Raw genomic sequence first — 15,362 nt, forward strand, 5'->3', positions numbered from 1 at the left:
TGTTGGGTTTTTATTGGCTACCTTTCACATCTGATAGTTAGCATGGATCGAGCACATTTCTGAAAGTGCTGACATCTGTCCTTAGACAGCCACCCGCCATCACTGCAAAGACACATGGCCTGTAGGGACGGACATGGATATTCTGAGGAAAGTGACGCGTACCTGTACCGAACATTCGATTGACAAGGTGCAATACTGTGTATTGGAGGGACGAGTGCCCATTATCACTCAGTGTTGTGTGAGATCTCCCTCGCGGTGTGAGTGTAATGATGTAGGCTGGTGTGATACCTTCTCTCGAAGACCCCAGGGTAGACGCCGTAGGCTGAGTTTTGGAGCAACGCGCTTATTAAAAAGTCCTCTCTCTCTTTTCTCAGTGCTCACCCTGACTGTCTTGTCGCCAGTGATATAATTAAGCATCGTCAGCAAGATTACATTGACGCAATGGCTAGAAATGCAATGTTGCACTGGACTCTGAAAAGGTTTTTGTTTGTCTTCTGGTGTCTTTACAGGACAACGATGTAGGAAAAAATTTAAACGTTTTTACGTAGCGCTTCTGAAAATTTCACGTACACATGACAAGGCTTTCAAAAAATCTACATTTACACAGATCCACGAAGATGATGGTGTATTATTAATAATATGCGCTTATGCATGTCAGGCCAGTAGATGGCGATGTTACACTAGGTACGTTTACATGCAACCAAATAAACTGTAATCGTATTGATGGCTCAATCAAATTGAAAAGTCGTCATGTAAACACATTAATCAGTACAATTGAAGACAATTGGATGCAAATTTGGATCGTATTGAAGGGGGTGGTGTACTCCGATCTGTGATCCGATCAGCAGGAGAAAAGTATGCATGTAAATGCGCAAATTTTAGTATTTTCTCAATCGGATTCAAAAATACATTGTGCACATGAGCAGAGGACTTACCTCTTATATCACATGATTTTCGTCACAGAAACATGCAATAGCAAGGCAATAGCATCACGCATTATTAAGGTAACATCATGCGATGTACATTCTGCAGCGTTTATTTGTACTTTTAAAAAATGTGGCTACTTAAAGCAATCAAATATTGTTGTGCCTTTAGAAAAGTGTGTTTAAATGATCTATTTCTGAAAACTTCTCAGGAGCAACTTTCTCCAACTCAGTTTTGACTTATCCAGAGATAAAGCATGAACTCGATGAGAGATGCTGTCCGCAGCGTAGCGTTGCCAAGTCCTGCCAAGTTATTTTCATTTTATAAAAATGATATTAAATCAGCCATTCTGCTCTTTAGATTTTCACATCATTCCAGCTCTTGTATGTTGATGCCCTTTTGGGTAATCTGATCAATCACCTATGGATAATTAATAATTCAGTATTTTTTTACTGTTATTTAATACCTTTTATTGGAAATGGCATATTTCTTAAGAAAAATGTGTTGCAATCTCATTTCTGACTTTCCAACTCGCACAACTGAAAGTAAAACAGTGGAAAAACTGTCTGACAGGCCAAGCTAGTATTTCACCAGAAGAGTGATAGATTCTGCACGTACAAAATGAAAAAAAAAAAACTGAAAGGTGTTTGTTAATTTAAAGGGTATGAGGGCAGCTTTATGATTACTGCAGGGTCGAGCTGAACTCGAGAACAACAGCACATTAACTCAGCAAACTTAAGTTTTAACCCACAGTTGCCAGCTATATTTCTTTCTTCATTAAATACCCTGTTGCACTCACGAATACATCAGATTATAGAAGTAAAATGGGTTGGTAAATGAGATTAAATACACTTGACACTGAAACTGTGTTTTTCCTCTCCAGCAACAGCGAACAGTGTACAGACTGACCCTGGTTAAGGCTTGGAATGTGGATGAACTTAAAGCCTACGCCGATCTCATTGCCCTCGGCCAACCAGACTTCATCGAGGTCAAGGTATGCATCCTGCTAATTTACATTACCATCCCGCTAATTTCAATCATCAGAGTTAATTGACCCTTTTAAGTTGAATAGGTGAAGCTTTGTTAAGCTGTTGCTAAAATCCCACACATTTTCTCCTAATCCTTTTGCAGAAAGCCAAGGTCATTAAAATCATTCTGTGTTCTAATGGATTCACTCAATGGATCCTCAAAGGACAGATTTTTACCTTGGATAAGATTAACTTACTTAACCAGATAAATCTGCGGCTTAAGGAGAAGCTGTTAAATTAAATGCTGAAACAGTGTTGTTTTAAACTTCGAATATCTGCTTGTAATCGACTGATCTAGTCTCTTTTATACTTTTAGTTAATTACACTATTACAGTCAATATAATATTCCCTTTTTAATAAGGTAAATCATGGGTGTAAATTTCATCTAACAGTGGGGGGACAATAAGAAAAAAAATTGAAGGGGACACAAATAATACAGCAAAATTTGACTTGTAAGGGGGATATGTGTACACAGAGAAAAGCCAAATATTTTTCTTTAATACCATTTATTTAATGCAATGTTTTTGAAGTTTTACATGAGGTAAGTGGGGAAAGCAGGCACTGGACCAAACAACTGTGAGGCAAGGGAGGGGGACTATTGTTTCTGTTTATTGTTTTTAAACTTAAAATTTTTTTTCCTTCCCCGTTGGCATGTGTATTGTTTTACTACTTAAACAACTATTTAAAGTATATATGTTTTTGTATTATTTGTAATAGATGTGGTTTTTAATGAATATTTTAGGGGGTAAAATACCCTGTACCGCCTATGAAACAATACATTTTTTATAAGCATCCAATCTGTTTGTTTGATCAGTGGCAGATGAGGGAGTGTTTGGGAAATTAATAAATATTAAACATAATAATATATAATGTTATTAAATACAATACATATTACACATATTAACATATAAAACATATAAACATTTATGTCAACGGATATCTGTATATTTTATACATAGCCAGAATGCAATTTGGGCTTTATCCTAATGTCTTTTCTTTACCCCTGAAGTCACTTCTTTGTGAAATAGAAGTTTTTAAATAGTCTACTACTCACCTTAATGACTTTTTAATGAATTTCTTGTTTTTAGTTCTAAAGTTTGGCTCCCTGTCTAATTTATTTAACCTACCCTCAAGATTAATCGAATTGACTAAACTGTTTAAATCTCTTCTCATAATGATTTTTTATTTACCTTAATGCATCCTAGATTTATTTAGTTTATTGTGATTTAATTGTAAACTGCTTTCTTTGCAGTGAAGAGCAGATTTTTATCTTTTTCTGAAGACTCTGGTGCATTGGTCACCATTTCACACCACTGCACAAATACTCCTTTGAAAATGAGCTCTAATATACATAAAAAGCCTTTGCACTACTGTACATTTGAGATGAAAGAGATAAGTGTCAGTGCTTTGATGTTAACATGGTGGCTCCGTTGTCCCAGTTTACATCTAAAATCTACAATTTAAATATAAAATTTTGTGATCCGATTCCAGCTGGTAAGCATTATTAGGCGTAAACTGGATTCAAAGCGTTTTTATTCAAATAGTGTTATCACATTAAAAGTACGCACTGGACCAAATGAGCAGTGCTGACTTTATTTTGGTAACCGTCAAAATGAACAATAAGCTTTGTCTTAAATTTCGCTTTTCAAATCAAAATTCAAAGTTTCACTTGACTGAAGTGTTTCTTACAAACCTTTTGATCTGACCATATGTCTAACTGTTTTAAACAATATTGGGTGCATTAGTTAAATTGAACTAATAATGAGCAATATAGTTTCCCTGCTTTTATGAATCTTTGTTCATGATACAAATGCAATTGTGCATTAACAGTTATAACTTTTGATTTAAAAATTTGATTGCTGAAATTAACATGAACTAAAATTAATAAATGCAGTAGAATTATTGTTCATGTTTAGTTTATGTTAGCGATTGTTCGTAAATACAAGATCATTGTAAACGGTTACTGAAATGAGTTATGTGGAGAAAAATGTAATTGTGCCAATGTAATTTATTTCATTTCAAAACATTTTTAAATGACATGGGCCAAATAATAATATGCAGCCAACATGAGCCCAAAATAGAGAATAGACCCTAAACTTTTAAAAGTGGTAATAGTAATGTATATTTGGGAGCATTGTAATGCAGCTATTTTGGCTTTTTTACATTCATTCAGGTATTTCTTCCCTGTTGATCTCCCGAATGGCTCCGTTAATATAAATCCTAAACCTGCTGTAATCTCATTACGACTCAACAGCTAGTCATGTGATCTTTTGAGCACCTGCCCCGTAGGGAGCCCACCTCACGGTATTCACATTTAAAGCAGAAGCACTCCAAAGTAAAGCCGACATCAACTATGACATCCTGTTGCCTAGCAACAATAATCGCCCGCTTTGATAGACCGCAGAAGGCGAGGATTTACACCGCCTTCTGCGGGATAAAATAAAGGCCATGAAAATGTGTAAAATGAAATCACAGAAATTACCCAAACAGAGCTGGGCTGTCTAAAACTCTAGACCTGATTTTTGAACCTGTTCAATAGTTTATCACTCTTGCTTAACACTGCACAGTTGTCTGTATACCATTTTGACACCTGACCGTTAACGTTAAGGGTGTATTCTCATAGAAACTTCAACTGTTTGTTTTAACAGTCTGCCACATCCAAGAGAGATGTTAAGATGATTTGTAGAAACCATTTTCTTAATGGTGTCACTCTGCTGTTTAATGATTGCAATGGGCCAAGCTGGTACTCGTATAACCCCACTAAAAGTGCCATACTGTTTTTAATCTTTTGCTCACAGCCCACTGCAAACATAATCAATCAATCAGTCATTTCTGCTTTCTTCCCTTATTTAAAGAAATGATCAGACACAACTTACAGTAAGACACTCGCAATATAAATATTTTAAGCCAGGCAATATATTCTATTATGTACCATTAGGTACGGGTATGTATACATTTGGTACCAATACTGTATGTACCTCTGAGGTACTAATATGAACCCTTTAGCTGTACTTTTTGAAAGGTAATATGCCAGTGACAGCTAGGGTACATATTTTGATAATTTTTTCTATAAATATTCAATGTGATACAATTGCTAACTAACTTTTACTACATTATGTTGATAAATCTTTAAAACTTCTAAATTTCATTTATTGTTCTTGCAGGGATGCCAAGTAGTGGCTGTGATTTTACTTTTTTGTTTACATGGCACCGAGCTGGTAGTTCTCCTAAACATTTGAGTCTGCAGACAAACACAAACATGTCTCCTTCCTGTTGTATAATTCATTTCAGACGATGAAAACCAGACAAGAACAGTCTAGAAAAAAATTTCTTTGTATATATCTGACAACAGAGGACAACACACCTTTGTTTATGTACCCACAACACCTACTGTACAGTGCATTCGCCAAACAGCATTCGCACTGCAAAAGTACTCTGTAAAAATGTATTGTTGCACTTAAGTTTTTAAGTTCATTTCAACTTTCTTGAATATTGAGGAGTTGCTATAAATTTCTAAAAAAAATTAAGTTGAATTAGCTTAAAGGGGACATTTTACAATACTTTTTTTAAAGATGTTAAATAAAATTTTTAGTGTCCCTAGAGTACATATGTGAAGTTTTAGCTCAAAATATCATATAGATAATTTATTATGGCATATTAAAATTGCCACTTTGTAGGTGTGAGCAAAAATATGCCGTTTTTGGGTGTGTCTTTTTAAATGCAAATGAGTTGATCTCTGCAATAAATGGCAGTGCTGTGGTTGGATAGTGGAGATTAAGGGGCGGTATTACCCCCCTCTGACATCACAACAGGAGCCAAATTGCTTGTAGAGAATGGTTTACCAAAACAAAGTTACTGGGTTGATCTTTTTCCCATTTTCTAGGTTAACAGAAGCACTGAGGACCCAATTATAGCACTTAAACAGGGAAAAAGTCAGATTTTCTTTATATGTCCCTTTCAAGTTTTTTCAATTTTATTTTTATAATTTATAGCAACTCCTCACTATTCAAGAAGGTTGAAATTAATTGTATCAAGTTGATTAAACTTAAAAATTTAAGTGCAACAAGGACTTTTCACAGTGTATGATTTAGACAACTTTATAGCCTAAATCACGGGTCTCCAACCTTTTTGTGAACAAGGGCTACCACATTGGATAAAACAATCTGGGGGGCTACTTTTTTATTTGATGTTACTTGTTAATATGTTTTATCATTGCTTAAAATGTTAACATACATAAAAGAATCCAAGCTAATATAAAAAATAGGAAAATTGAGGCTATTTATAGAATGTGCTTTGGCGGGTAACGCACAGACTCAGTGTGGGCAACCTGGTGCCCGCTGGCACCATGCTGGAGACCACTGGCCTAATAATACACAATAACTAAGCATTTTAAGTTGTGCTAAAAATTTGAGCTTTGTGTTTCTACCATAAAAGCGGCAATCTGTAACAACTTTTGGTTAATAATAAACATAAATCATTTATTGAGCGAGCATAAAAATCTGTCTCTTTATTTTACCCGTTTTTTCCTGGTAAACTCATCATAATGATTTATAATTTAAGCTGTCAGGTCAGATTTCATGGAACATTAGTTGGGAAACGTCAATTTGACGTCATTTGATTTCAACCCATGTCAAGATAAATGTAGAGATGCAGAATAGAGGCAAAAGTTATGGATTACAGCTTTTTGCTCATTGTAAATATAATTGTACGAGACTTACTGTAACAGCGATAACTGACTCAAGAATAATGCCGTTGATTGAGTTTAATTTGCGTTGAAGCCTTAACATTCCTTTAAATTAGATAAATGACTCTTTGCATGAGCCAGACCAGACATACGGTTTCTTTTAGCCATTAAACAAGGCTGTATATTTAGCCAAGCATCCAATGTCTTGACATCTCATTTTCTTCTATGGCGCTCCAGTGATCCAGCCATCAAACCCACAGCAGTGGCAGAATTGTGTTGTGTGCGTTCGGCCATTTCTGTAGTTGTGGAGGTGAGGGCTGATTTATATGAGCAGTAATGAAGTTCAGTGGTAGCCGAACAGGTTTGAAACGTGTGCCTCTGAGTTATGAAGCTGTTGGGCGGTTTCCATTTTATTCTGTCCTGCACGAGTGCTGCTCAGTCTTGGGGTATTTACAACACTTGACAGCTACTTACACACCGGAAAGTCCGGTACCCTTGTGTTGTACATGGTCATGTGTATTGTTTTGTTAAGTTGAGATTGTGACATTTCAGACTGATATGTATACATTTGTTTTGCCCACATTTTGAAGAGCTCAGATACAAAACCCTTAAAGTAAATTTTTTATGTGACGTATGGATTCAGCCAACAAACAGGCATTTCTCAATGACCTAAGGCCGAGATTAAATTTGCCATGAAATGGAAGTAGCGATTGTCTTATTTTCCCCGTGGTGACGTTTATTCGAGTGAAACGGCTTCTGAAATAAAGTTAGGGCTAGGGATGTTCATATCAGTTAATTTTCCCGACCGACAACCATAGCTTATGAACCGAACATTAACCGTTAACTTGTAAGATTTTAATATTAAGTTGTCATTGAGTAAAAATACAGTTGACATTGTCTGTGACCTAGTAAAAACAAAACATTTCATTTGAACGTGCAAACAGCAGCGACAGATCAACAACAGAACCAGGATTTGTACATTATCAGATCTTCACGCAACATTACCTTATCAAAGAGCACGCGATCAGTCCAGATGATTAATATCCAAAGAGGGCAGATTGTCTCGTTTTCATCTACCACAGTGGTCATTTCTAAAGCAGGATGCTTTTCAAAAAGTTTTCTTTTGCGTCGTCTTTCTCGGTTTGTGCAAAAAGAGAGATGGCTATGGTCAGGGTCAGAGGCCATCAGCGAACGTCTGTCCGGATGTGCGCGAGACGGAGACGGACCGCGTTATCTTGCGCGGATACGCGCGCATCTCCGTTCAGCTTCCAAACACGCACACAAATGATTTCTCATTCAAATGATTACTTTATCAGACCGTCAGGGCAGCAATAATTTGTGTCAATTACAGACATGTACAAATTAAAGATAGAAAAGTGGCGAAATGTCTGTCAACTCATGACAAATGACAAATATTTTTTCTTTTAACTGATAATGTTAATCGGTCATAAATTCTTACCTTCGGTTAACGGTTAAACGATCAATTTAAACATCCCTAGTTAGGGCTGTACTTGAATCCATACATTGAGAACTGATTGGATTGTTTGAAGTCATGTTGCTATTTGCTATTCGCTGCAATCTTTTCCCGCGCCCACGGGAGGAGGGGAGGAGATTTGCGTTTTTGATTAAAGATTATGAGGGCACATGAATTTTTTATATTCAAATAATAATATAAATTTTGAAAACAAATGACAGCTTTTTATTTAAATTTCATTACGACTTTGAAGAGTAAGTATTTGATGAACGTAAAGGATGTGCAGATAGTATTTAAAGCCTTTAGAGACGTTTGCATTTGAGCTCCTTATTTGTTGCTTAAAACATCACCCATGGTGAGCAGAAAGTCATTTCATGGATGAAGCAAGTTACAAGCATTTAGCTTTTTTCGTGACCTCTTAAATTTTGCATAATTATACCAAGAATATGTATTAAGTGAAAATATAGTCCCATTTTTATTTAATGTTATCTTTAAAGCTACATGCAATGTAATGGTACCAAAGATATCTTGTCTGACCTATAAAGACTGCTCCGTTTCTCAGTCCAGTGATATGTAATCGCGATATTTGTGTTTGTTAAAATCATGATTCTTCAAAGAGTCTTATCTGTTAGCCCTGACACAAAGATGGAGAGCCAGTGCTGGGTTTTCCGTCTAAAAGATTTGAAACTTCAGAGGATAGTGTAAACTACATTCAAACTATCTACAGTAACTTCTAAAGACCACTTTTATAACATTTATTTGGCACCATTTGTTGTTTAGTTTCATAGTAGCAACTATTGCAGTACAGTGGGTGCAGATTTGTTTCACTAGCTGCGTTGTTAGTTTGAAGCAAAATCTATAGTGTTGGTAAGGACAGCCGAAAAATCGTCCCCATTGTTCACCCCCCATTGATTTCTCGGGCCAGTAGGTAATCATTATTCTGTATGGCTACAGAGCGGTCAGATAAGAGCTGGACTCATTAATTTTGTTTCAGGCTTGATATCAGCTTTGGACATCAGCCGCGACCTAAATGACTGAAGTGCAGATAACACATAGCCTCTTTCAGTTCAACTGTCCTCTGTATAATAGTACAGTCATAATGTTTATCCGCTACTAACAGTACTATTATTTAAAGTCACAATGTCACAGAAGTAATAATTGTTTATTTACTATCATGACGTATATCCGAGTAAAACTGCTGCTCATATGAGAATTAAAGGTGTAGGGCTTGGCCAATTGATTGTATTGTTGGAAGTTGGCTCATGTTGCTAATAGCTGTGATCTTTTCCTGGCACCCGCCCTATTGCCATTCCCCGTGACTGGAAGTAAAGTGAGACCGTTTCAAGGAGGGGACGAAATTAGTGTACTAAAGATTATGAGGGTACGTGAATTAAAAAAGAATGAATGAAGTTCACTGATAAGTCATTTATAAACATGGTTTCCCGCAGAATATTGTTAGTTAAGGTGGTAGGGTTTGGGCGGTGAAGATGATGAAAATATTTTTATTAAAAACACTCAAATAAAACTTAAGCTTTGACAGAAAATGAACACATACTAGATATTTAATGAATCAAATGTTTTTAACAGATACCTCTAACGGGAATAGCTGCGTGATGAAGTGAAACTAAAGGGTTAATAAACAGAAACTGAAGCAGATGTTGCAGAACGTCTGGCGAATGATGATAGATAGCTCGAAGATTGTAAAAACTCATTATTTCACACTATTAGTTACATTATCTTAAAGGAGGGTAACCACAGTAGCATGTAAATAATGCACATAAATAACGTGACAATTATATCGAATCAACGTGCACATGCAACGTAGCTAGCAGGTTGCTCAAACAAGAAAAAATCACCAGCTAACTTGCTTTGAATTTGCAAGAACTATAGACTAATACAATAACAGGCTTAAAAAAAACATAAGTCCACTTGCAGTTCTCACGGACACGTGTTTTATCAACTGGCTATTGTCCAGACAGTGACAGACCACGTCTTTATCTCATTTATGCCGTGTGAAGCGCGTCCGAGGTATTCTCCGAGATGCACTTGACATCCTTTTGTGAGAAGTGTTTTTTTTGATGACCTAGTTAAGGCGGTAGTGTTTCCCAGCTTAGGCGGGCCACCCAAACTGCAAAGTGCTGCAGGAAACCCTGATAAAAATGCCACAATATTCCAAACAAGTTAAAGTTTTTAATTTCAATTACATTGTGACTTTAAGATAATAAAAATGTAACAAAAGTTTTTGTTACACTGTAACGCCTGTTTCACACATACTAGTTTTTTTGATACGCTTTAGCTATGATTTAAACTAATCTAATCTATTTGCTATTTATTTTGCTTTATCAGAAATAATCTACTCTAGAAGGACTCTGTTGTTATCGATTCTTTGTGGAAGTCTACCGTAAGTTAAGTTTGGCTCGCAAAAGCCATCTGTTTATGTTGTTGTACATTTCTAAACCATTTTTAACCCATATTACATTTAATATGACTTGTGACCAAACCTCAGCCGTAGTCTAAAATGTGATTGGTTCTTTTTCAAGTGGTCATTCAGTGATGTTCATCTATTGACTGTCCAGCCTTATATAGAGTTATGAAGGCTGAATGGGCTTTCACTATATCACAGGATGAGTAATATCTTTACAGCTACTCCTACACACACCTAGGCTTGTAAACGAATGCCGGCCACATCACGCATGAGTCTTGTTTTCATCCAGCGGCGATGTGTGTCGCTTCTCTGGCTACCACAGATATTAATGACTGCTTTTCATGAGGTGTGAAGGTTTAAATGAGTGCAAAGCGTGTGACCTGAATCGACAATGGATTGTTTCGCTATCCAATCAGACGTCAGAGTTCATGACTGTAAAAATGTGAGGTATCAGGTGTGATGTTCATGTTGTCCAGTGTTTTGTGTGTTGTGTGTGTTAAATGAAATGATCTGGCTTTCTTAATTCCCATCATCCATAAAAAACATAATGAATCAGCCTCCACGTGCTGCCATGTCCTTGGGCTTTGTGTGAGTGCTAATATGATTCAGTGTTTTTGTGTCCCTACTTTATACAGTGAAGAAGGCCTTGCAGTTATAGCTAAAGTAGGGAATTAGTGAGTTTTAAAGGATGCTAGGAAATATTAGTTTTATTAAAACACGTATTGTACTAAAAGCATTAAACTGCTTGCGGTTATGAAATATTTTATTTGCTCATTTTCTACGAATGTCGACCCTTAGCAAGGAAATTTACTTTTGGTTTTAAGATAAGAAGTTCAAATGCCACAGACATGCAGTTGGTTAAAAATAATGTCACATACGTTATTAAAAATATATTTATATTTAGTTTGTATGCAATATTACACTATACCTATCAAAATGTATTGCATCACCGTTTGTGAACAGGGTTCCCACGGGTCCTTGAAATCCTTGAAAGTTTGTGAATCTGGGAAAAAAATGCAAGGCCCTGGGAAGTTTTTGAAAATATACATACATAGATACAGGTCATTGAAAGTGCTTAAATCTATTTTATGAAAGTAAGTTTTCTGAAAAAAAAAAATGTGTAGTGTAAGATAATATCATAAAAATTCTAGACTTTTTAAGCACACGTGCTAAACTGTTTGCTTTAAATGTTTATATATTTTGTATGCGAATGTTGATTCATACCAAAATGCTTTTTTGCATAGTTGTGTTTGACACATGAAAATGTATCGGGTTACTTATGTAACTGTTGTTCCCTGAGAAGGTAACCAGACGCTGCTTCTGCCTTGCCATAGTTCCTGCGTCCCTGTAACGCCGTCTTTGGCAATATTTCAGATAACAATATACTTCCTGGCTCCCGAGTCACCCTGTCTTTGTAGTTAAGCCTCACCATTGGTTGAATTTCATATACACATTCAGACGCACTTCAGACCCCTGGAGGCGTCCCCAAAGGTTCACGGCAGTGACACAGTGCGAGTACCCTCAAAAGGGAACTGTAACAATGTATCTTAAAAGGTAACACGATGTAACCTCGCTCTCACTTGAAATGTGTCCCCACATTTAGTCCTTGAATTTGAGGGTATTGGACCTGGAAAGTCCTTGAAAGGTCCTTGAATTTGAAAACGCTTCCCCGCCAATGACGAGATTTTCCGTCTTTCCGCAATACCGCTATTATCCACCAGGTGGCGCCCTTCCGCAACTTTTTAAAACCGGAAGTATTGCCCTATGGCAAGCTGCTGCATGTCCGTGTCTGTTTTAAAGATCGCTCTGAATGGGATCTCTATGAAAAGTCCGTCATAAAAATGGAATTATCTTGATTTGCTCAATCTTATTAGCTTTTTGCTCAAAATATGGTGTTTTTGCAAAAACCTACCCATATTCCAAAGCTGATTGCAAAAGAACCACTAAAGGTAGGATGAAACGTTTTTTTTTGATTGAAAGCAGAGGGTCTGTTCTTTCATTTGGTATATTGTATGTTTATATATTAAAGAAGAACATTTTCTGGAAGGCATTAAACTTTGGTGAAAATCATGAAAAACGCTGGCGCTGGCTGGCAACTTTTTTTTTAAACGCTGGCGGTGAAAGAGTTAAAACTGAATAAAGTCAAACTTGGATGCTGTGAGACTTTACAGATAAAAGATGTAAAGTGATTATTACAGACATGTATCTTTTGCTGTTCCTTCAGGGAGTGACGTACTGCGGTGAGAGCTCTGCCAGCAGCCTGACCATGGCCAATGTCCCTTGGCACGAGGAGGTTGTCCACTTCGTGCAGCAGTTGGCCAACTTGCTACCGGACTACGAACTCGCCTGCGAACACGAACACTCCAACTGTCTGCTGCTCTCACACCACAAGGTAACCCTTCGCGCGTGCTTGGCATGTAGCATTTTCACTCCTGTGAAGTGTTTCACGGAAACTGAGCTTTAACTTCAAAATACAAAGCGTTTATGAATAACGATGCAGTCTCTGTAAATGTCATTTGAAAAGCAAGCATTGATACGGGCGCTTGCATCAAATTGCCAGTTCGGGTGAAGGGTTAAACCTTCATTTCATGTGTTTTTATGTCGTCTCATGACATAGCGCCAGTCATTCTTACCGGCGCTTTGGTTTTACATTTGTTTCTTGTGACAGCTTCTCTAATGGTCTGCGTGGGCTGCGAGCCCTTGCCAGCACTGTTCTCTCACAAACAAAAAACATATTTATGTGCAAATGTTATGTGCCTCTTCAAGTGTCCTTTATATGATTTTTTGTGTTCTGAAATCAAGTACCACACAAATGTGATTGTAAGGTTTTTCTATTCTGACAGACACTATTGCACTCAGTGGAGTATTTTCCTTGATAGAAATGTAAAGCTTTAATGTTATAGCACAAGTTTCTCTTTTCTTTTTTTTTGAACCACCCATGGCTGGTTTGTACCGAGCCCCTAAGGGGACATGGAGCAAAAAAAATCTATAGTTTAGTTTCATGTGCTCACGTGAAACTTTCATGTGCTCACACGAAACCTTCATGTGCAGAATTCTTTTTTTAAGTTTAGTTTCGCGTGCTCACGTGAAGCTATCGCTTACTCGCATGAAACTATCACGCGCGCGCACGTGAAATTTCGCTGTCATGTGCGCGTGCTATAGTTTCAGGTGAGCACGTGATAGCTTCACGTGAGCACGCGAAACTAAACTTAAAAAAAGAATTCTGCACATGAAGGTTTCGTGTGAGCACATGAAAGTTTCACGTGAGCACATGAAAGTTTCACGTGAGCACATGAAACTAAACTTTATTTAATATTTGCTCCATGTCCCCTTAGGGGCTCTGTAGGTTTGTCTGTCTTAGTTGTTCGGTTTTATAAAGAAAAGGCCATCTTAAACATTTGAACTTGAGAATGTAAATATGTAACCATCTTAAATCTTTTGCTCCCCATTTCACCTATTTAAAGGTGTAGTTCACAAAAAAATAAAAATGTCATCATTTATTCATCCTCACCTCATTTAAAAGCTGTATGACTTTTGCCTGATATTTTGAAAGATATCTTACTGGTTTTATATCCATACAATGAAAGTCATTGGGGACAGTGTTGTCTTTGTTCTTCAAAATATCTTGTTTGGATTCCTGCAGTCCTAGGAGGAAAAAAACCCTTCTTCACTGTACAATACATGTTATTATTTAGTACTATTTTCACTGGATATTTTCCTCATGTGTGATCGTGATTTCCAAATATCCCATTATTTCATTCAGCCTTAGTTCTCTTCTTAGATATAGAGAGCTCTCTTTCAGATGCAGTAAGTGGCGGTAATTGCACATGTCCACCTGTTTATCTTCATTAGAAGCACTGGTACCTCTATTCATCTGCTGTCTCAGCGCAAAGTTAAAGATGACAGCTTCAGATAAGCTATAGTGGAGAATCTAACTCCGTTTAAATGCCCAGAGCAACATCCACACAAACCCACGCAGGCACAAGAAACTCTTTGGTAACAGGAGAGAGATGTTCTTGTTTGTTGGTAGGCATTTTGAAAGGACCCTGAATGCAAGACCTTTGATGAAAGAGTTGCATTAGAAGAGCTAATGAAGGAGTTCTTCCACAGGTGTGTGGTTTGTTGGATGATGATGTTATTTGCAGTAAATTTAATGGACCATCCTCTGTTTATTTAATGGTGGGGTAATATGTGACCTTGTCTGTGAAAATCCAGCTAAAGTTTATGGTTTTTTTACACAATGTGAAGAACATTCTGTGAAAATATAACCGTGATTTCTTTCATATTGACTGAGTAAGGTCATCAATGTGAAATTAATGAGTGAAATCATACTTTGATGCTTATAATATCTAATAATTAGATTGATACTTTAACCTGGATTTCATTTCACAGGCAGGGTCACACAAATATTTATTAATCAGCAGTAAGGTATGGTAAGGTAAGGTAAACTATTTATTCCACTTAGCTATCAATTATTGTTTATTAGTAATAAGTTGATACAGGCCTAGTTACCATTCATCTAATTTAGCGAACAGACCGCCCTGGTTCTGTTGAATTTCAAATAACACTTTGACTTGCAGAAAGGCTGCGATGGTTTAAGGTTTTGTCCCCGTCTCATGCATGTTTAAAGAACTCGTGACGGACAGGTAAATGAAAAGGCATTAAGTTTGATGTGAAAAATCATTCATCACAGCGTCACAGGTGGCCGCACAGGGACCCTCTCTTACCCTCGGTTTGTCACGACCATGACTCACAAGGGTACTGAAGGGCCATTGTTCCTGTAATGAGAAGCAATTTTTCACATTGGTCCTTGTAAGGCCACCGACA

At 37.0% G+C, this 15,362-nt stretch overlaps 1 protein-coding gene across 1 annotated transcript in view; it reads left to right on the top strand.

Moving 5' to 3' along the window:
- The window catches only part of tyw1 (tRNA-yW synthesizing protein 1 homolog (S. cerevisiae)), an 85,532-nt gene that overhangs the window by 57,020 nt on the left and 13,150 nt on the right, over window positions 1-15,362 (top strand). Inside the window, exons 14-15 of the mRNA XM_065281426.1 lie at window positions 1,808-1,918; window positions 12,760-12,927. Of these exons, the coding sequence (XP_065137498.1) occupies window positions 1,808-1,918; window positions 12,760-12,927 (279 nt within the window). The remainder of the gene's footprint in view (window positions 1-1,807; window positions 1,919-12,759; window positions 12,928-15,362) is intronic.

Source organism: Paramisgurnus dabryanus, chromosome 8 (genome assembly GCF_030506205.2).
Source record: "Paramisgurnus dabryanus chromosome 8, PD_genome_1.1, whole genome shotgun sequence".
NCBI lineage: Eukaryota > Metazoa > Chordata > Actinopteri > Cypriniformes > Cobitidae > Paramisgurnus > Paramisgurnus dabryanus.